The 23,881-nt window shown below is 36.9% G+C and overlaps 1 protein-coding gene and 1 pseudogene across 2 annotated transcripts in view; both read left to right on the top strand.

The window, feature by feature from the left end:
- P4HA1 (prolyl 4-hydroxylase subunit alpha 1) overlaps positions 1-23,881 on the top strand; it is an 85,350-nt gene that overhangs the window by 50,494 nt on the left and 10,975 nt on the right. Inside the window, exons 9-11 of one of the 2 annotated variants that reach the window (XM_068547786.1) lie at positions 2,679-2,749; positions 16,887-16,990; positions 23,827-23,876. In XM_068547786.1, the coding sequence (XP_068403887.1) occupies positions 2,679-2,749; positions 16,887-16,990; positions 23,827-23,876 (225 nt within the window). Of the gene's footprint in view, positions 1-1,584; positions 1,656-2,678; positions 2,750-16,886; positions 16,991-23,826; positions 23,877-23,881 lie in introns of both variants that reach the window. The other variant, XM_068547785.1, reaches the window with a different exon arrangement.
- LOC137767623 (enolase-phosphatase E1 pseudogene) lies at positions 12,529-13,036 on the top strand (annotated as a pseudogene).

The raw sequence follows: 23,881 nt of genomic DNA, 5'->3' as shown, positions 1-23,881 counted from the left end.
GGATATAACTAGGTACAAACATCTTGCTAATCTGAAATAATGACATCATAGTTTTCTGACTTCAACCCACGTCATTTATCTTAATAAGAAAAACAATTTATTGTAAACACAATCCTATAAACTTAGTGTTTAGCATAGAAATTCTTCTTTTGCGAGAGTGTGAGAAAGATTGCCCTTTATGCTCTTGCCTTTTTTCCCATCAGCTTGTTCTTAAAATCTGTTTGGTCTTATTGATAGTAAAATACAAACCGCCATCATTTTCATAAAGAGATTGTTAAATAAACACTAAGAATATTTTTGCTTGATTATTACACAGGAATTGGCAAATTTTTCTGTAAAGGTCCAGGTAGTGAATATTTTTTTAGGTTTTGCAGGCTGTATAGCCTGTTATATAACTACTCACCTCTGCTGTTGCAGTGCAAAAGCAGCCATTGAAAATACATAAATGAATGTGGCTATATTCCAATGAAAGTTTATTTTTAAAAGCAGGTGGCTGGATGAATTTGGCCCATGGACCACAGTTTGCTGTTCCGTGTTATATCATAAAAGTTGAGTTGTCTGGATATCTGTACTGTAGAATAAACTTGAAGTCAGAATTTTTGTTGTTGTTGTTGTTAAGTTTTACTACTTTTCCAAATGGGTACTTTTTGTTTTTTACTAAAGATTACATTTTAAATGGAAAAGGCCAGTCTAATATGTATGGATGTTGTCAAAGGGAGTTCTTATAAATCTCTTAAGCAGAATGCCGCTTATAATCACGTCATATTCTGTCATTCTCTTTTGGATTGTACTTCACTATTTGTGGTCAGTAAACCAAAATTACCTTGGTAGAATATTTATTAGGAATTCATTTCAGCTTGGAGATCAAGTCTTATATTTCTGGGTTTGGAGGCCTCAATCTTCAAAGTGGATGCCTCAGTTGGATTATTTGATCAAGAAATTCAATGGCAATAAAAATTTTATACTCTTTTGTTAACATCTGAATCATCCTTCATTTTTAGAAAAAAGTTTAAAATCATTATCTTGGCTGTCTTCTCTTTCTGTTTTTTAACATTTATGAGATCTTTTCATCTGTCTTTGTGCTCATCCAAGATTATTTCACTGTTTATTTACATCTTGAAGGAAGAAAAGATGACCTTGAAACAAATTTTGAACATTATCTTTGCAAACATTTCCATCACCGAGAAAATTAAAACAAAAAGTTTGGAATGGATTATTAACTGCAAATAGCCATTCTTATAACTATAAATTAGACTTCAAATTTTAGAAATTTCTTTTCCTCACTTCACGTCCTCTAACCGTTGAAAGAAATTTAATTTCCAGTCTCTTTTGTTTGTGTACCCTCCATTCATGTGAAACAAAAACAAAAAATTTTAAAGAACTTTTAAAAATATAAAAAATTTAAAAATCAACAGGCTTTCAAGGCTAAACACAGGTGACTGGAAGTCTATGGAATTATTTTCTCTTTTTAGCCTCCTTTGTAAAAAAAAAAATCCCAGAATTCTGACTGATTGGATAAATGTGATTCATTTTTTTTTTGTTGTTTGTTTTATAATGCAACTATTTTGATGGTTGGCTTCACAGCTGAGGCGAGCCACCATTTCAAACCCAATAACAGGAGACTTGGAGACGGTACATTACAGAATTAGCAAAAGGTAAGAGATGTGTATGCTGCATATTCTGCCCTCTAATGAGTGTTTTGTACATCCTACAGGAATTATTCATTTAAGGGAAGTAGGTCATTTTCAGTCTCCAGTCAAGTCACCACCTATTTTTATGCATGGATAAACTGCTTTGTGTTTCACAGGTCTTTCCCTTTAACTAGAAGTTCTGTTTTTAATGTTTAATTGGTCTGTTATTTTTAGGGAGTTAATATGCTTTGCATCGCTCTTCAGGTTAGGAATCAAATATCCAGGAAATGGCTTTTATACTTGTTTTCTTTTTCTTGCCAAAGATGGGGGGAAAGAAAGCAGCAGCCTGGATTAATCTGGGAGTAGTCTTTGTTTATGTAGTTCTCTCATATTCATAAATGCTGTGGTGAATTCACATCATTCTTCATGATGATTGTATTGGCATTTGTTCATGCATCTTATAAAATAACATTGTCATTTTGGAGTAATCTATTTCTCCTGTTGGAGTTTTTATTTTAAAAAACTTGCTGACTTAAAAGCTGGCAATGGAAAGAACAGAGTTATGCTTCAGATCTCAGTCTTCCAAATGCTATTGCTTCTGAGTTTAGTTGCCTTTTACTTCACCAGAGAGATTTAACAACAGTTATAGCTTGGTGTGAGTTTTAAAAAATGAATTTAAAGAGACTAAAGAGACCACTAGTTATTCTTTTGTCAAATAATTTAAAGAACATTAAACTTCTAGATCTGAGAAAGCACCTGTGAAACCCAGTGCTATAAAAAATTTACATAGAGCTTCAGATGATTTTTTAAAAAAAAAGTGAAAGGACAATCTACAACAAAAATCTGTCAACCCATTTTCTCTTGATTTGGAAGTGGCTTTTCTTATTGCCACCTTTCTAAATGTTTTTGCTGATTCGAAACCATTACCTACCATCCAGACCAATCTGAACCCTTCCAATCACCTGTGGCTTGGCAAAACAAAACAAAACAAAAGCCCCAAATTGCCTGCTACGTGAGTAAGTCCTTGTCCTTTCTCTTTTTTTGTAGCTGAGCCGAGCTACAGTACATGACCCTGAGACTGGAAAATTGACCACAGCACAGTACAGAGTATCTAAGAGGTAAGGGAGTAATGGGAAGAATTTTAGTCATATTTGGACTGTTTTCTTTCTTGAGAATCTAGTTTTCATAAAACCCATCATATGATTTCTAAGACCTAGGCTATTAGGCATAGGGATTGGATGACACCCGTGCCTGACTTTTCATGATGGATGTGGTTATGGGGCAGTTAATAGGAATTACTAGATTTTAAAATGCCTGCTGAGATATCCCAAACCCTACCTGATAAGTGAAGTTGTGTTCTCATATTAAAGTAAGGGAAGTTCCCAAAGAGTCTTCATTGAACAAGGCCTAATTTGGTCTTTGTAGTAAAGCAGGGGTTGAAAAATCTCTGGGTTACTCAGTAGCTGTAGGTAGTGAGAAAATGAATGCCTTGAAGGATTACCTAACAAATCCTCTGCAAGTCAGTTGGTTTCAAATTCTTTGCTTTTAACAGTATTTAAGAGAATCTCCTTAAGTTATTGGCTGATAGATCACTGAAATAATTTTTAGTAAAAGGTCACTATATAACTTATAAGTGTATATAACATAGGAGCTCACAAAATAAGTGACATTATTTCAACAGAACTCCTTTTCCATCTACTTATTTACATAAAGGTTTCTCAGCTCTCATAAAAATGAAAATAGAAGTATCATTGAGCTGAATTCCGTCTCATTGTAGCAATATTTATTCACAGATATAATACCTAATTGAAAATAACAAAATGAGCTTTATCCATCTCATTAGGAATATTTTAATATATTTTCACTTCTTATATTTAATGATGATTGTTTAATCATGTTCTTTAGATTAATGTATACTAATTATAATTGTAATAAACCATTCTAGGAGACACTTTTTTTTTTTTAACACTTGGGCCTTTATGTTATAGGAAATTTATATTTTTATCAGTTTACATAAATATTTTTCTTGTAGAGAAGTATAATGTGATGAATAAAAGACTTCTGGTCATAGAAATATATCACTCTAGGACAGGCCTTCTCAACCTCAACACTATTGACATTTTGGATCAGATGATTGTTGTTTGTTGACTGACCTGAGCCTCATAGGATGTTTAGCAGCATCTCTAGTGCCCACTGGATGCCAGAAGCACCCATCATCCCAGTTGTGACAATCAAAAATGTCTTCAGACATTGCCAAATGTCCCCTGGTAGGCAAAATTCCCACCACCATGCCTGGGAACTCCACCTCTCTACCCCTGTTGAGAACCACTGTTTTAAGATAAGAATGGAATGAAAATGCAAGTTCAAGGAAAAAAGAAAAGAATAATGTAAAATTTCCAAGTTTTTAAAAAATGCTTCATTAATGTATTCTTTATAAAGTGGATGATGGTGGGCATAAAATCATTATGGTATTTAGAGTCCACTGGATACATAAAACAGGTAATCATTTTTCAGAAATTACCACTGTTTTCAGAATGACAGAATTAAATCCTCTGAAACTCTTACGATGAAAAATTTCATTTGTCAACTAAAAATTGTGCAAAGGAGTACATAGATTTTAACAACTATCTTAGGCACTCAAACAAAAAAAGTTAACATTGTTGCTATAAGTCATAGCAAAAGTACTATAAAGGCTAGACAGAATGCATTGATTTCATTTCCTTAATTACTCTTTTTAGGCAAAGCTTTATGTCCTTCACATATTAACCTTCAGCATCCCCACACACATACTCTGATCTCCGAACTGTTTGCCCTATACCACTACCTGTCCCCTTGCCCCTAATCACATTCCTATAATGTGATTTTGATTTTAGTAACACTAATACAAGGTAAGGATTTGCAGTAACTAATTTGGATAGACATATTGAGCCATGGTTTATAATGCTTCTGTGCATAGTAAGTAACCCTCGTTTTGAGTAAGCTAATTTTCCATTTACAGAACCTTATTCATGTCTAAAAAAATGAAGCCGTTATCTATTTTTAAAAAAATAACTAAATCCATTATATATTTTATCAGATTACATGGTGTTAGGCATTTTTACTGTCATAAAGCTAGTAAGTATCTAAATTCTCCAGATTTTGCTGTTTTTAGGAATCGTTTTAAAACAAAATTTTATGAACTTAGTGTCCTAGAAGTCATTTTTGGAAATTTTCTCTATATACAGTAGACCTTTTGACAAAATATTCAGCCCACAGAGTCATTGGGCTTTTACCAACAATTCAAAATAAATTACTCTCAGAAAGGTGGTCTACAGACATTTTTTCTCTGTTAGGAACTAAATACCTCTAAATATTTTGAACTTATTTTTTAAATATTATAATTTTATAGCTCTGAGAAGCAATTTTATTGGATTTTTGAGAAAGGCCCAACGATACTTCATATTATTTATAATAGCAGAAGATATTTAGCCAGTAGCATTAGAAGCATTAGAAGACTGAGTAACACTACAATAAATTCACCCAGGCTTGGCAAAGTATGCAGTGTGGGTGTGTGTTTGTGTTCAAAACAACATAGTAAAGTAGTGAAAAAAAAGAGTTCCACAGCACAGTGATTTTCATCTTTACTCTTAAGGAAAATTGTTCATCAGCCCTTTTAAAAATAAAATATTTATGTTGAGAGAGAGCTCTTAACTGTTAAGGAAGGAATTTGCTCCATAAAATATCTAATACATTTCATATTTTAACAAATTAAAAGTTTCTACTATTTTGGAAATTTAATAGCTATGTCAAGACATTTTCTACCCATCACTGTAAATCTGAATTTGAAGATTTTACAAGTGTAATAAATGAGTGTTTTCTGTTTCCTTCGTATTTTATGCCTCTGAAGAAGGCATCTCAAATGCAAAATAGCAGAAAGAGTTTATGTGTACTGATGTCAGTTAATGTGATCCCTTTTACTCTGGGAACATCTGTATTTTGAAAGGCTCAGAAGGGAATTTCAAATATCTGTATTTTGAGAAATTTCTTAAGTGATTGCATCATCATCTGTGGAAGTAAAAATATGTTCCAGTGTTCTAGCAAATAGAATTTTCTTTGGGCAAAGTATGTGTGGAAATGCATTACTGTTTAAAAACATAAAGTTTTAATTTACTTTATTGACTATCTGTGAACTTTTGGCAAATCATTTTCTGTCTTTTCCAATATTAAAAAAAAGAAATTTACTACAACTTGTTAATGGAGAAGCTAATAATTTTGGCTAAATCAGAGAAATGGAATTTTAGTTTTTGAGAGGTAAACGTTCAGTTGTATGCTCTGAGAAGACAGTTTAGTTATTTGAGCTCATAAGTCCAGTTAAAGCAATATAAATAATGAGATATGCAAATAAACAGTCTATTTAGTATGATAGAAAAAGCTTCTTTGATTCTGGTGGAATCAGAATCACTTCTTGGAAGTGATTTCATTTTTTTTACTTTCAAGTACAGATTCCTACACTATGATATTTTATTATGCTTAAGATTTAATTTTCCCCATGTTAATAAGGAGCAAATACAGTGTAAAAATATATTAATATTTTTACAATATAGAGGGCAATGCAAATAGCTTTGTTTTTTTAAATTTTATTTTATTTTTTATACAGCAGGTTCTTATTAGTTATCTATTTTATACATATTAGTGTATAGATGTCAATCCCAATCTCCCAATTCATCCCACTGCCACCCCCCACCCCCCGCAAATAGCTTTGAATGATATCAGATTTTTTTTTTAAGTGGCATAATTTTTTTTAATGAATAATTTTTTTAAATAAATTTATTTATTTATTTTTGGCTGTGTAGGGTCTTTGTTGCTGCACACAGGCTTTTCTCTAGTTGTGGCGAGCAGGGTCTACTTTTTGTTGCGGTGCACAGGCTTCTCATTGCAGTGGCTTCTCTTGTTGTGGAGCACGGGCTCTAGGCGTGCGGGCTTCAGTAATTGTGACACGCGGGCTCAGTAGTTGTGGCTTGTGGGCTCTAGAGCGCAGGCTCACTAGTTGTGGTGCACGGGCTTAGTTGCTCAGCGGCATGTGGGATCTTCCCAGACCAGGGCTGAAACCCGTGTCCCCTGCATTGGCAGGTGGATTCTTAACCACTGCGCCACCAGGGAAGTCCAAATTGGTATAACTCTTTTTTTTTAAATTTTTATTTTTTATTTATTTTTTATTTTTTTAATGCTATTCTTGTCTGCTTACATTCTTTTTTTAATGTATGTATGTATGGCTGTGTTGGGTCTTCGTTTCTGTGCGAGGGCTTTCTCTAGTTGTGGCAAGCGGGGGCCACTCTTCATCGCGGTGCGCGGGCCTCTCACCATCGCGGCCTCTCGTTGCCGAGCACAGGCTCCAGACGCGCAGGCTCAGCAACCGTGGCTCACGGGCCAAGCTGCTCCGCGGCATGTGGGATCCTCCCAGACCAGGGCTCGAACCCGCGTCCCCTGCATTGGCAGGCAGACTCTCAACCACTGCACCACCAGGGAAGCCCTGGCATAACTCTTAACAACAGCATTGCCTTCTATTGGGTAGAACAGTGGTTCTCAGATTGAGATAACTGAAATGGATAGATCTATAGTGTTGTATAATGGTCCCACTAAGAACCAAAGGGACTGGATAAATTCCCAGTCTGGATGATTAGCCTTTCTTTGTTAACTATTAAGCACTTAGAGAAGAATTATTGAAAGTTTTGCCCTCTGTAATTGGCACTTTGGGCCCTGCATTATCTTTTGCCTTTGCAAAAAATCACATAGTGGCATTCAAGTTATATTAATCATATTTCCTTTGGAGGTTTTATAACAGTCTTCAAAACCTCCAAAATGGTGTTGTCTATTTACTTGAGCATGCCTTCCTTAGTATTAGAAATACAGTCATGCAGTGTGAGAATGTTTCTCCTTACTTAAATAAAGCATTCCAGTGATATTTTTAAAAAGCATATATTAAAAGAATAATAAAGATTTTTCAACAGTAGAAATTCATTAGAAATGAAAAAAAAAATATTGCAGTGTTACTCTGCATGTACAACTTAGCTCTCACTTTCCTGTCATTAAGAACAAAATAAATATATTTTGGGTTATCTAGTTATTAATGGAAAAAAGGGACACATATAAAATTATCTGGAGAAAGAATTCTGTTTTTCTCCTGGCACTAAATTATGTTTTGTGGAAAAAACACTGTAAAACTTAGTTGACATTTTCAATTATAATTGTACAAAAGATAATGTTATTCAAATGATTTTTTTCCTGTTACAGTAAATACTATAACTTTACATTCTAACTCAGTTAAAGCACTGGGTACTAGAAGAAAGAATGTTGATTTCTGATTACTTAATTTAATGTGGGAGTAAGACTTCCAGATCCTAAAGAATTGACAGTTAACATATTATAGTATCATTGTCTCCACTGAATTTTTAAATTTTTAAAACAACTCAGAGCTAATTTCTTCAACTACCCGATAGGTCTACAATAATGTTGCTGAAGACGGATTAGCAGTAATGCTTTAAGGGTGGGATCTAGATGAATAAAATGTTTTAAACATATGGAGTTCTCCAGCTTAGGAAAATCTTAGTATATTTTGGAGAGGTTTTCATGTAAAAGTCAAATTAAGTGAAATAACTTCCTATGTAGAACTCATTTTCCTCTCTAATGACTATGGCAGAACCACAATTAAGATAAGTTTATTTTTAAGCTGCAGTTATCAATGACTTTCTCTCATCTGAGGCTTAACTGCTAAGCCTCAAACCTTCTATTGAGATCATTTGTGATATAACAAGAAGTGCAGATTAAAACTTTTTTTAAAAAGTAAAAAAATTAAAATATTTTTGCCTCTAAGATTGGCAAAGATTGAAAAGATTGATACTGGCAAGGATTTTATGAAATGGGCACTCTCATAAACAGTTGATAGAAGTATAAATCACTGAAACTTTTTTGGAGGGCAATTTGACATCATTTATCAAAATGTAAACGTCATCTAGCAGTTCCACATCTAGGAATTTGTCCTACAGAGATATTCCCATAAGTATGCAAAGATATACAGAAATTTCTGTTACAATATTGTTTGTACTAGAGAAAAATTAGAAACAACCTTATTTAACCAGTGCTTTATTGACTGACCTTCATGGTCATTTTGAAATTAAAGGTATTTTATTTTAAAAAGAAAAGCAGTAATTTAAAAAACAATGAGGAATGGAAATGTAAAGTGTTACAGTTGCTGTGGAAAACAGGCTGGCAGTTCCTCACAAAGTCAAACATAGGATTATGATATGATGCAGAAATTCCACTTCTAGGTATATACCCCCAAAAATTGAAAGAAGGGACTCAAACAGATTACTTGTACACCCATGTTCATAACAGCGTTATTCACAGTAGTCAACAGGTGGAGGCAACCCACGTATCCATTAATGGATGAATGGTTAAACAAAATGTGGTATAAACAAATTATGGACTATATTCAGCCTTAAAAAGGAATGAAATTCTGATACATGCTATATAACATGGATGAACTTTGAGGACATTATACTAAGTGAAATAAGCCAGGTACAAAAGGACAAATATGGTATGATTCTACTTACAGGGGTTACCTAGAATAGGCAAATTCATACAGACAAAAAGTGTATAAGAGGTTACCAGGGGCTGGGAGGAGAAGGAAATGGCAAATTACTGTTTAATGGGTACAGAGTTTCAGTTTGGGATGAAGAAAAAGTTTTGGAAATAGATAGTGGTGATGGTTGCATGACTTTGTGAGTGTACTTAACACCACTGAATTGTACACTTAAAAATGGTTAAAGTGGTTAATTTTATGTGTATTTTACCATATTTTTAAAAAAATGGTTAAAGTGGTTAATTTTATGTTGTGTATTTTTTAACCACAATAATTTTTAAAAAATGAGGCAGTGCTATGTGTATTGACTAGGAAAGATGTCAGAAGTATTTTCAGGGGGAAAAAGTGTATGTGTGTATTATGGTGGAAGATTGAAGGGTGGATTCTTTTTTTTTTAATTCTCTCTCTGTTTGTTTATACACGGGGGAGAACTGTTGAGAGGATACATATCTATTTGTTCATAGTGCTTACCTGTGGGGAGTGGGACTAGGAAAGGAACTTCATACACTTTTATACTGTTTGAAAATTTTTAAATTTTGTTTATTTATTTATTTAATTTTATTTTTGGCTGCGTTGGGTCTTAGTTGCGGCACGTGGACTCTTTCGTTGCAGCGCGGGGGCTCTACGTTGTGGTGTGTGGGCTTCTCTCTAGTTGTGGTGCATGGGCACCAGAGCATGCAGGCTCAATAGTTGTTGCACGCAGGCTCTCCAGTTGTGGTGTGTGGGCTCCAGAGAGCGTGGGTTCTGTATTTGCGGCACGCGGGCTTCTCTGTAGTTGTGGCGCACAGGCTCAGTAGCTGCAGTGCGCGGGCTTAGTTGCCCCGTGGCATGTGGGATCTTAGTTCTCTGACCAGGGGTTGAACCCGTGTCCCCAGCATTGGAAGGTGGATTCTTAACCACTGCGCCACCGTGTTTGAAATTTTTATAATAAGTATTTCTTTAAAAAATAGCTTTATTGATTCACCCATTTGAAGTGTACAAGTCAGTGGTTTTTAGTATATTCAGAGACTTGTGCATCCATCACCACAATTAATTTTAGAACATTTTCATTATACTCCTTAGCCATAACCCCTCAATCCTTAGTCCTCTCCCTGCCCCAGCCCTGGGCAACCACTAATCTGCTTTCTGTCTTTATGGATTTGCCTCTTCTGGATATTTTTTATATACTACATGGACTTTTAGTGTCTGGCTTCTCACTTGGCATGTTTTCAAGGTATGGCTGAACAACATTCTTTTGTATGGATATGCCACCTTTTATCTATCTTATCTGTTGATAGATATTTGGGTTATTTCTACTTTTTTGGCTATTATGAATAATGCTGTTCTGAAATTCATGTCTTTTGAGGCACAAACGTTTATTTTGATGATGTCCTGTTTATTTTTGTTGTTGCTGCTCGTACTTTTGAGGTCATAGGTAAACCATAAGACAATTTTTTTTCTAAAAGTTTTGTAATGTTAGCTTATATATTTAGGTCTTTAATCCCTTCTGAGTTAATTTTTTTATTATGGTGTGAGGTAGGGGTCCATCTTCTTTGTTTTGCATATGGTTATCCAGTGTCCCAGAACCATTTGTTGAATATAACAAGCATTTCTTGCTTCCATAATTTTAAAACTATAAAAGTAAAAGATTGGAATGATAATTTGCTTAAATGGCAAAAGTAAATGTGTTCTTGATAACAGGGGACTTCAGTCTGAAGAGTTAGTAAGCAAGGAAAAGATTAAAGATAGAAAGGGAGCCAATAACTGCTGGAGTAAGGCCTACGGAAAAGGTAGATTCAAAAGTATGGATAGATGCTCCAGCCTCTGAAAGGCTGAAGTACAATGCTTCTACCAAAGAACAAGAGAAAAATGTAAGAATAGATGCTTAAGAATTGGTGGTAGCAGAAAAGAGAGTTGAAGATGTCAGAAGACAGGTTCTCTTGGGTGATAGGTTCCAGGATGAAATAGGAACAGTTATTTTATCAAGATGTATTTAGTTTGAAACTTTATTAGAACACTTGCCAATCTTGTGTTGCAGTTATCTATAAAAATCAAGTCAGTAGTTGGTTGCTTATAAAATTCAAAAATCTATGAAATTGTTGCTAGGCAAAAAAGGTACATTGACATACGAGATTAGTTCTACCAGGAACGTGGTCAGAATTGGAAGAAATAAGTTCTTAGTATATTTATCAGCTACATCCTTTATAAAAATAAAATTCTTGGATTCTTCCTATTTCTGTGACACAGAGGAATTCTACTTGGCCAATCCCTATAAATTTGCATGAGATCATCAGACAAATACTTATGGTAAAGTAAAATAAATCTTGGATTAGTTCTAAGACGTCTTCAGGATTCATTCATTCAGCAAATATTTATTGAGCATCTACTATGTGCCAGGCACTATGGATATAGTGGTGAGCAAAACCAGGCAGAATTTATATGTATTTGGAACTAGTAGTTGAATGAAGATGTCTTACCTTAATCAAATAACAAATTAATGTACAATTGTTATAAATGCCACAAAGGAAGGATATGTAGTACTATAAAAACATACTGGGGTGGCTGCCTTCTCCACTTCCAGATGCATGGAGGTAGCGTCTCCCTGATGTGCTTCGGGTTGCAGGTAGTTGCCAACCCTGAGATTAATGGAGGGCTGTGAGATGCCCATGATGGTTCTGCAGGCACAGGTGCCACTACCCTCCCACCTCCCAATCTAGGGTGATTCTCATAGTAGCATCCCGTAGGTGCCCACCAAAGTCACCGTGATCCATTAGATATTAAAGGTACCACAAGCTTGATTAGTTTTGTGACGAACACTTAATTTCTTTACATCAAAGAAAACATTGAGTATCTTAACAAAGAGACAAAGATACTTCTTTCCTCTTGGAAAGAAGAGTGTCAGCAGGACCTCAATCTTTTTTTTTTTTTTAATATTTATTTATTTTGGCTGTGCTGGGTCTTAGTTGCAGCATGTGGGATCTTTAGTTGTGGCATGTGGGATCTTTAGTTGCGCCATGCGCGCTTCTTAGTTGCAGCATGCAGACTCTTAGTTGCTTCATGTGGACTTCTTAGTTGTGGCATGCAAACTCTTAGTTGCAGCATGCATGCGGGATCTAGTTCCCCAACCAGGGATCTAACCTGGGCCTCCTGCATTGGGAGTGTGGAGTCTTACCCACTGGACCATGAGGGAAGTCCCAGGACCTCAGTCTTTTGAGGAAACAGGCTGAAGAGGATTCCCATGGGGTTGGGGTATTCTGATCCCTGCAGCATCAGGGAAATGGAGTGGATGACGCAAAATAGATGGTCTGTGCTGTGGTAGATAATGTGTGCTGGCAAATGTCTCTGGACAGAAAGACCTTGGTACTGAAATAACTTCAGGGCTACGTGGCGAGCAGCATTCACAGCTGGGTGCATGAAAGTAGCATTCTTTGAAGATGTAGTTCCAGCAGTTAAGAAATGGAGAAGCTGGAATGAACGTGTATATCTATTCTTCAGGGAGTGTGGGAGCACAGAAACTAGTACTTGGGCAGTGTACAGAGGGAGATATTGGTGAGTTGTCAATGTTACTTTGATACCAAGATTGGGCAAAGTGGAGAATGAGTTGCTGAATGATTGTGAACAGTATTGAGTGCTCGGTCAACAATGTCCTGTTTACGATAGACATTACCCTCGAGGCTAGTGCTACTGAGGAAGTGGACATGTATGTAGCTGTGGTGATAAGACATGACAGTGTGGGATTGACACATGATGAAAAGACTAGAGCTTCATCAAATCCTTCAGCAAATTGTACTTGCCCTTCTCAACCTAGAAAAGGATTTCTAAGGAAGACAAACTGTTCCTCGAAGTTACCCCTGTTGTCTAGCTTTAATGGTAAAAGCGACTTACTTTAAAAAATGTATATGTATACACACAAATATGTATGCAAATATGTGTGTGCTCAAATTACCTTCCACAGGTATATGAGTGGAAAAACTCAGTTCGGTGAAATGAAAACTTACTCTATTATATGTAAAAATTGTTTGAAACCACAACACTAACCCTTATTGAAGGCAAAGTGTAGATATTAGAAGAAATGACTAAAATACAGATCAAATATGTCAGGTATCAGGTCATGCACCAAAATGGAAAGCTAGTTTTGAGAAGTTATTCAGAAGCCTTGCTGTTTTAAAAGCTGGCAGTGTTTCAAAGGCTTATTCCTAATAATAATAATTGCCCCCGTTTAATTGTGAAGGAATAAAATTTAGATCACAATAGCTGCATTTCGCAATATTTGCTTAACTGTATACAAAAGACAAAGATATTTGCTTGTTCTCCAAAAGAGGGCAACATTAGAAAGAAAACTCACTTCAGTTTTGAACAATTGGAATGTATATTACTTAAGAAGAAGCTCTTTAAATCAGTGCACCTTTTCTCTGGTACAGTAAACAATTGCTTTACCAGTGAAAAGGTGCATTGATTTAACAGCCAAAAAAGAGATATAGTTCTTAATATTTCATGAAACAGCCCTAATCCTGTCAGTTGTTTTCATTATAGATTTTATAGTTGCCTTTCTGACCACTTCTTAGCAGTCTGAGAAAATATACTGTTATTTACTATTAAAAAAAATGATTTTACTGAAATCAGCCCATCAGATCAAGAGGAATCCTAATGCATTTTCCTCTGAAATGGATGTGAGAAATGTAAATTTTGTAATGAGAAATGTAAATTTTGTAACAGTATTATTTATCTTCGTTCACTTCTAATAGCATGTCATGTCAATTTCATGTGATTACTTAAAAACTTTTTCCTCTTACTGTTCCAAAAACAAAACAAAACAAAAACCTGGTCTGGCACAGGAGGAGTCAAGGAAGGCTCCTCTGAAGAAGAGACGACTAAAATGATAATCCAAAGGCTTAAATTTGCAAAGTTAAGCAGAAGAATACTCTGGGTAGAGATGAGCATGTGCACTAGCCTTTGGGCAAGAAGAAACATGGTTGAATAAGTGCTACTGGGGCACTGGGAGAAAGGCAAAATACAGTGTGAGAGGCTGAGGGAGACCAGGAGGGAACATCCAGAGAGACTAAAGGAATACCTGGAGAATGAATGAGTCAGGGGGAGAGTTTCAAGAAGGATGAACATTCTGAAATGTTACTAAAAGAGCAAATACTATGAGAATGGGAAAATCTTGTTAGATTTAGTAGCATAGTAGGGTTATGGGTGAGATATTAGCAAGAGCAGTTTTGATGGGAGTGATGGGGACTAAAGCTAAATTGGAATGGATTGAGAAGTGAGGAGTCAGTGAAAAGGTTGACCTGAAGATGGAGGAGAAAGAAGTTGGTGGCTGGAGAGAGAAAGAATTGAGGGAAAGAATTTAAATTTAATTAATTTAAATTAATTAAATTTAAATTTTTGCTTATTTATTTAATGGGAGAGTCTAAAGCCCCGTTAAAAGCTGTGGGAGGAATTATTGAGAAGAGATATTGATTATATGAGAGAGAGAAGGGCTCATCAATGATTTATGGTTCCTAAAATGGCAGGAGATAATAGAATCTAAGGCAGAGGATTGGCCTTAGATAATGGAGAGAAATCTCCTCTTGGAACTGGAATGAACTAGAATGAACTATGTATAAGGAAAAGATTGTATGGTTTCTATTTTATCTGTGACATAGGAGATGTGTAATCCACTGAGTAAAGGAGTCTGAGGTGGGTTGGGGTTCAGAATAGAGGCGAGAGAAAGAGTAAGGCCCATTTGGAGTTAGTGTTCATGATTGTTTTGTTTTTTGTTTTTTTTGGCTGCGTTGGGTCTCGTTGCTGCACGTGGGCTTTCTCTAGTTGCTTCAAGCGGGGGCTGCTCTTCGTTGTGGTGCGCGGGCTTCTCATTGCAGTGGCTTCTCTTGTTGTGGAGCACGGGCTCTAGGTGCACGGGCTTCAGTAGTTGCAGGCTGCGGGTTCAGTACTTGTGGTTTGCGGGCTCTAGAGTGCAGGCTCAGTAGCTGTGGCACACAGGGCTTAGTTGCTCCGCGGCATGTGGGATCTTCCTGGACCAGGGCTTGAACCCATGTCCCCTGCATTGGCAGGCGGATTCTTAACCACTGCGCCACCAAGGAGGTCCCAGTGTTCATGAATTTTTAGTGGAACATATCTGCCCTATCTCATGACTTTTTCCAATACGATTTGGTGATATAGGTATAAGCTTGGAGAAAAGAAATTCATCAGGCTTGTGTTTTTTGCCAGACAGGTGAGTTTAGGCTTTTAATCAAGAATGCTGTTGAGGAATTCTCCGGCGGTCCAGTGGTTAGGACTCCACGCTTCCACTGCAGGGGGCACACGTTTGATCCCTGGTTGGGGAACGAACATCCTGCAAGCTGCGTGGCGCGGCCCAAAAAAAAAAAAAAAGAATACTGTTGAAATGATGGACCAAAGCTTGATGAGAGAAGTGAAGAAAGAAAAAGTCTGATAGACTGGGAAAAAGCATATGTAAAGGAGAGAGTTGAATTTTGCTGTGCCATGTTATTGAGCTATAGTTCCCATACCGTAAAATTCACCCTTTAAAATATACAGTTCAGTGGTTTTTAGTCTTTTTTAGCTGTGCAGTCATCACCATTATCTAATTCCAGAACATTTTCACCACCCCAAAAGAAAATCCTGTACCCATTAGGAGTCATTCCTTAATACCGCCTTCTCGTGGCAACCACTAATCTACTTTCTGTATTGATTTGCCTGTTCTGGACATTTCATATTAATGGAATCATAATGTGTGACCTTTTGTGTCTGACTTATCTTTCTTAACATAATGGTTTCAAGGTTCATCCATGTGGTGGCATGTATCATTACTTCCTTTTCATGACACAATAATCTGTCTTATGGATATATAACATTTTATGTATCTGTCCATCAGTTGATGGACATTTGTATTATCTCCACTTTTTGGCCATTATTAATAATGCTACTGTGAATACTTATGTACAAGTTTTGGTATGACCACACGTTTTAATTTCTCTTGGGTATACACCTAGGAGTGGAATTGCTAGGTCATATGGTAACTCTGTGTTTAACAATTTGAGGAACTGCCAAAGTGTTTTCCAAAGTGGCTGCACCATTTTACATTCCTACCAGCAATATATGAGGGTTCTAATTTCTTCACATCATCACCAACACTTATTATTGTACACCTTTTTGGTTATAGCCATCCTACTGGGTGTGTTGGGTACCTTTTAAAACTTTTTTATTTAGGCAAGTAATACATGAATTTTTCTTATAAAACATTAGCATTATATAAATCAGGCTAAAACCCCTATGACCTTCACCCTGGCCAGTTCCTATACCTTATCTAAAAGGAACAGTTGTTTTCATTTTGATGTATGTATTTTCCAGAATTAAAAAAATTCTCAGTGTAGATAGTCCTATATAGTCTTCTTACATTAATCCATCTGTTTTCATAAAAACTCAGTAATAAATGATATTAGTTTTTTTCCCTTTCCAACCTCTAACTGTAGAATGTAACGTCTTTTAAAAATTATAACATCATTAGTAAAAATCATATCAAAGAAGTAAATGAAGTAAATGCCTATAGATAAAGCCTTAATGTCCTGTATATTATGGCTTTTTAAATGACAGCTATTGGTCCTCATGTATTGAAACTTTATCAGTAAAACTAATAATCTTCTTCATGTTTTTAGTGCCTGGCTCTCTGGCTATGAAAACCCTGTGGTATCTCGAATTAATATGAGAATACAAGATCTAACAGGACTAGATGTCTCCACAGCAGAGGAATTACAGGTAGGTAATCACATCCTACACTTCTTCAAAAGATGCTTCAGATGAGATTTTTTCTGTCACTATACAGGCAGTACTCAATTTGCATGATACTTTGAGACTGTCAAAGTGAATATATAAGCTGAAACCATATACAGTGATCTTAATAATCAGTAGGAAAAATTGTTCTGTGACCTTTAAAATTTTTTGTCAAGACATTAAAAACTCTTACTGTTGAGTATAAACTTATAGGGAAATGAAAAATATGTAAAACTAGTATTTATTAAGTACACTGTGATTTTTTTTTTCATTCCTAGGCCTGTCAGGTGGCCATGGCAGTTTTTTTAAAAATTATTTTTATTTTATTTATTTATTTTTGGCTGTGTTGGGTCTTCGTTGCTACGCACAGGCTTTCTCTAGTTGGGGCGAGCGGGGGCCGCTCTTCATTGCGGTGTGCGGGCCTCTCGTGGTGGCTTCTCTTGTTGCGGAGCACGGTCTCCAGGTGCGGGGGCCTCAGTAGTTGTGGCACGTGGGCTCTGGAGCGCAGGCTCAGTAGCTGTGGCGCACGGGCCCAGCCGCTCCATGGCATGTGGGACCTTCCCAGGCCGGGGCCCGAACCCGTGTCCCCTGCATTGGCAGACGGACTCCCAACCACTGCGCCACCAGGGAAGCCCAGTTTTTTTTTTTTTAATAAATTATTTTTTTCTGTTTTCTAGTAAGAAATAATTCACATACCATAAAATTTACCCTGGTTTTAATATTCACATGGTTGTATAATCATCACCACTATTTTCATCACCTCCAAAGAAACCCCAGTTAACTAGTCACACTCCATTCCCCCTCCCTAGTGCCCCTGGCAACTGCTTCTCTACCTTCTGTATGTAAGTTTGCCTATTCTAAATATTTCATGTAAATGGAGTAATACAATATGTGGCCTAGTGTATCTGGCTTATTTCACTTGACAATGTTTTTAAGGTATATCCATGTTGTAGCATGTATCAGCACTTTATTCTTTTTCATGGCTGAATAACATTAACATTCTCTTGTTTGGATATACCACGTTTTATTTATTTATCAGTTGGAGGGCTTTTGGATTGTTTCCACTCTTTGGCTATTAAGACTAATGCTATTTGTCTACAAATTTTCGTACCAATGTCATTTAAATTTCTCTTGGGTATAAACCTACATATGTAATTGCTGGGTCATGTGGTAACTTTAATATTTGAGGAACTGCCAAACTGTTTTCCAGAATGGCTGCACCATTTTACAATCCCATTGGCAGTGTATGAGGGTTCCATTTTCTTCACATCCTTGGCAACACTTGTTCTTGTCCAGTTTTTTTATTAAGGTCATTCTAATACGTTTGAAGTGCTATCTCATCATGGTTCTTATTTGCATTTCCCTGATGGCTAATGATGTTGAGTATCTTTTCATGAGTTATTGGCCATGTTTTTAAAAATTTATTTATTTTATTTATTTTTGGCTCTGTTCAGTCTTCGTTGCTGCGTGTAGGCTTTCTCTAGTTGCAGCGAGCAGGGGCTACTCTTTGTCGTGGTGCATGGGCTTCTCATTGCGGTGGCTTCTCTTGTTGCGGAGCATGGGCTCTAGGCGCGTGGGGCTCAGTAGTTGTGGCTCGCGGGTTCTAGAGCACGGGCTCAGCAATTGTGGTGCACGGGCTCTAGAGCCAGGCTTAGTAGTTGTGGTGCACGGGCTTAGTTGCTACGCAGCATGTGGGATCCTCCCAGACCAGTGATTGAACCCATGTCCCCTGCACTGGCAGGCGGACTCTCAACCACAGTGCCACCAGGGAAGCCCCAGCCATTTTTATATCTTAGGCAAAGGATTTGAATAGAAATTTTTCAATTTTTTATTGGGTTGTTTTTCTTTTTATTGCTGAGTTGTGTTATTTATATGTTCTGAATGCTTGACCCATATTAGGTGTATGGGTTGCAAATATTTTCTCCCATTCTGTGGTGTGTCTTTCACTTTCTTGATGGTGTCCTTTGGCAAAAAGTTTTTAATTTCTATGAAGTCTGATTGATAGGTCTTTTTTTTGGTTGCTTTTGCTTAAGGTGTCTAAGAAACCATTGCCTAATCCAAGGACATAAAGATTTACACCTATGGTTTTTCCTACAATTCTTATGGTTTTATTTCTTACATTCAGGTCTTTGATCCATTTTGAGTCAATTTTTTTATATGGTATAAGATAGAGGTCCAACTTCATTCTTTTCATGTGGTTAGCCAATCATCCAGCATAATTTGTTGAAAACTAATCTTCCCTATTGAATTCTCAGTAATATAAAAGATTAGAAATATTGAGGATTACAGTGTTTTATTTCTTTGTAAACACTTACCAAGAATAGTTTATGTTCCTTCATCTCATTGTGAAACTTACGATACAGAGTGAGCATCTTTTCTCTTCCTTTGCAAATTGTCATACTTCTAAGTTTGGATCAGCTTTCAACATTTTATTCCTTTGTGCTTTCAATGTTGTTAAATATCTCTGAGGGATCTTTTATTGTTGATTTTTTTCCAGTCACTTCCTCTAAGACATCGTCTTCATCCTTTTCATCATGATCACTTTCCTTATGTTAGTAAGTTTACCTTCACCAAATTCCTCTGACTGCATATCTAGAGTTTCTCAAACAGCAAAAGTTAGAAGCATTTTCCTTGTCAGTCTTTTCTTCTGTGTCTCCATTTAAGTTTGATTTCTTTTTTGGCAGGGGGAGGGGGGCTCAGCATGAGGTTTTTTTTTAGTATTGGAGTATAGTTGATTTACAATGTTGTGTTAGTTTCAGGTGTACAGCAAAGTGATTTAGTTATACATATATGTATATCTATTCTTTTTTAGATTCTTTTCCCATATAGGTTATCACAGAGTACCAAGTAGATTTCCCTGTGCTATACAGTATGTCCTTATTAGTTATCTATTTTATATATAGTAGTGTGTATATGTTAATCCCAAGTTCCTAATTTATCCCCCCCCCCCACCTTTCCCCTTTGGTAACCATAAGTTTGTTTTTGAAGTCTGCCAGTCTATTTTGTAAATAAGTTCATTTGTATCATTTTTAGATTCCATGTACAGTGATCATATGATGTTTGTCTTTCTCTGTCTGACTTTATTTAGTATGACAATCTCTAGGTCCGTCCATGTTGCTGCAAGTGGCATTATTTCATGCTTTTTTTTATGGCTGAGTAAAATTCCACTGATATATGTACCACATCTTCTTTATCTACTCCTCTGTTGATGGACATTTAGGTTGCTTCCTAAATGCCCAGGAGTGGGATTGCTGGCTCATACGGTAGCTCTATTTTTAGTTTTTTAAGGAACCTCCATACTGTTCTCCATAGTGGCACCACCAATTTACATTCCCACCAACAGCATAGGAGGGTTCCCTTTTCTGCACACCCTCTTTAGCATTTATTGTTTGTAGACTTTTTGATGATGGCCATTCTGACCAGTGTGAGGTGATACCTTCGTAATTTTCTTGTTTCTAGTTGTGGCCCTTTGTTTTCTTCCTAGAGAAGTTCCTTTAGCATTTGTTGTAAAGCTGTTTTGGTGTTGCTGAATTCTCTTTAGCTTTTGCTTATCTGTAAATCTGGTGATTTCTCCATTGAATCTGAACAAGAGCCTTGCTGGGTAGAGTGTTTTTGACTGTAGTTCTTTCCTTTTCATCACTTTAGATATATTGTGCCACTCCCTTCTGGCCTGAAGATTTTCTGCTGAAAAATCAGCTGATAACCTTATGGGGATTCCTTTGTATGTTATTTGTTGCTTTCCCCTTGTTGCTTTTAATATTTTCTCTTTAATTTTTGTCAATATAATTAATACGTGTCTCAGCATGTCCCTCCTTGGGTTCATCCTGTATGGGACCTTCTGCTTCCTGGACTTGGGTGACTGTTTCCTTTCCCATATTAGGGAAGTCTTCAGCTACTATCTCCTCAAATATTTCCTAAGGCCCTTTCTCTCTTCTCTTTCTGGGACCCCTATAATGTGAATGTTGGTGCATTTAATGTTGTCCCAGAGGTCTTTTATACTGTCTTCATTTCTTTTCATTCTTTATTCCTTTCCACAGCAGTGATTTCCACCATTCTGTCTTCCAGCTCACTTATCCATTCTTCTGCCTCATTTATTTGGCTATTGATTCCTTCTAGTGTAGTTTTCATTTCAGTTATTGTATTGTTCATCTCTGTTTGTTTGTTCTTTATATCTTCTAGCTCTTGTATCTTCTTGGTCTGTGCCTCCATTCTTTTCCTGAGATCTCGGATCATCTTTACTATTAATTACTCTGAATTCTTTTTCAGGTAGATTGCCTGTCTCCACTTCACTTAGTTGTTCTTCTGGGGTTTTATCTTGTTCCTTCATCTGGAACATTGTCCTCTGCCATCTCATTTTGTCTAACTCTCTGTGTTTGAGGTCCCACAGGCTGCAGGATTGTAGTTTCTCTTGCTTCTGGTGTCTGCCCCCTAGTGGATAAGACTGGTCTAAGAGGGTTGTGCAGGCTTCTTGGTGAGAAGGACTGGTGCCTGCCCACTGGTGGGTGGAGCTGGGTCTTGTCCCTCTGGTGGGCAGGGCCGTGTCAAGGGATGTGTTTAGAGGCGGCTGTGGGCTCAGGAAGACTTAAGCAGCCTGTCTGCCTGTGTTCCTGCCCTGTTGGTTTTTTGGCCTGAGGCGTCCCAGCACTGGAGCCTAAGGGCTGTTGGGTGGGGCCAGGTCTTGGCGTCAAAGTGGCAGCCTATAGGGCAGCTCACGCCAGTGAGTACTCCCCAGTGTCTCCGCCACTGGTGTCCTTGTCCCCATAGTGAGCCACAGCCACCCCCACCTCGCCAGGAGACCCTCCAAGTCCAGCAGATAGGTCTGACCCTGGCTCATATGAAGTCACTGCTTTTTCCCCTGGGTCCCCGTGCACACAAGACCTTGTGTGTGCCCTCCAAGAGTGGAGTTTCTGTTTCCCCCAGTACTGGGGAATTCCTGTGATCAAGCCCCACTGGCCTTCAAAGCCAAATGCTCTGGGGGCTCCTCCTCCCAATGCCAGACCCCCAGACTGGGGAGCCTGACGTGGGGCTCAGAACTTTCACTCCTGTGGGAGAACCTCTGTGATATATTTTGCAGTTTGTGGGTCACCCACCCAACACTTATGGGATTTGTTTGGATCATGAATGCATCCCTCCTACTGTCTTGTTGTGGCTTCTTCTTTGGAAGTAGAATATCTTTTTTGGTAGGTTCCAGTCTTTTTTGTTGATGGTTGTTCAGCCATTAGTTGTGATTTTGGTGTTTTCACGAGAGGAAAGGTGAGCTCAGGTCCTTCTACTACCCCCCCATCTTGTCCTGGAACCAAGCCCATTTAAATTTGATTTGAATTTCACTTACAGCATTATTGCTTTCCATTTCTCTGCTGTACTGTATCTTGTTGGCCAATTTCTTCTTCTAATTGTCTGTTTTTGTAAAATATCACATAGGTTTTTACTGGGAAATAAGGAGGCAGCATAACTACATGCTTTGCTGTCTGTGCATGAACTGAGTAACAGATATGCAGTGACCAATCACTGATTGATAGACTTTGAAAGAAGTGACATGACTGGTCATTGATCATGATATGTAGCTGTTATTTGTATAGTAATTTGTGGACTGGAGAGCTAGTAGCAATATTTGCACTTTATGCAATTACTCACAGTTAATGTAACATGGTAACTGAATGTCCACTGTGTCGTTGGGGGTCTGGTGTTAAGGGTTAGCTAAACCATGGTATCTGAGATTTGTGCATTTTGGAACTGTGCAAAACAGGACTTCCTGAATTTAAATTTGCTTATATTAAGTTATTTACTCCATGGTCATCTACAACTTCCCTGGTACTCGTTTGTTATTAAAAAAACTATGATGTGTCTTTTTCTTTCCTAATTTGTATTTATTCTCACCTGCCAAACCTTCACAGGCTCTTTCAGGCTACTTGATATATTTCTAACTTAATAGTCTGATCCAACCCAACGAAGGCATCTACAACATAAGTAAAATATCCACAGTAATAATAATTTACATAGGACTTGGACTTTGCTGTGGGCAACACTTTTAATTATGTACTCATTTCATTTCATCAACAATGCTCTTTAAATTACATTCTCCTTTCATTTTCTGAGCATTTTGTCATATTGAGGTGGAAGGAGGGAGTTAAGGAAGGTATCATTATCCTTATTTTACAAATAAGAAAACTGAGGTTGTATCCAAAGTTACATATACTGTATTGTAACTAAGAAATCTGGAACTTGAACTCAGACCAAATATTTCTCTTACTTTCTTTTGCTGCTTCATGCTGGGGCATTGTCACATCCAAATGAAGTTGTCAGGGCCTTCCAACAGGAATAATTAAATTGGTGTTAACTTCTTCCCTTTTTTACCTAAGTAGAGAAAAAAAAAATATGTAGGAAACTGGATTTCATTAAAGTAGATTGGGAGTTTGCCAGCATTTTGGGCTTTGGAAAACATGAGTCTTGATTTAAATTCCCAAGGAAAGTATTTAGTGAAAATAAATAATAAAAATATTGAAATTCTAATTCTAGAAATTTTTAATTCTAAAATTCTAATTCAGATTTTAGTTTCTTATGTATTACGGAAAACCATGTCCCCCAAACATTTGCTAAAGAAAAGCGTATTAACTAAGGTTCTATGATAGCATATAGTAGCTATCCTTAGTTTTTCATCCTTGGTTTTTTAGGATCTCTTTATTGATTTAAAAAATGCTTTGCTTCTCATTTATTTAGAAGTACCTAACCATGATATATAAGAGGCCAAAATGGGACTCATAGATGTTTTTGAATAGTAATCTTGATAGTTCTTTCATTGATGTTTTGTTTCTCTCCTTCAGGTAGCTAATTATGGAGTTGGAGGACAGTATGAACCCCATTTTGATTTTGCACGGGTAAG

The sequence above is a fragment of the Eschrichtius robustus genome, chromosome 7 (genome assembly GCF_028021215.1).
Source record: "Eschrichtius robustus isolate mEscRob2 chromosome 7, mEscRob2.pri, whole genome shotgun sequence".
Taxonomy (NCBI): Eukaryota; Metazoa; Chordata; class Mammalia; order Artiodactyla; family Eschrichtiidae; genus Eschrichtius; species Eschrichtius robustus.
Note: the sequence above shows the minus strand (reverse complement) of the source record. Positions and strands in the feature narration are given on the sequence as shown.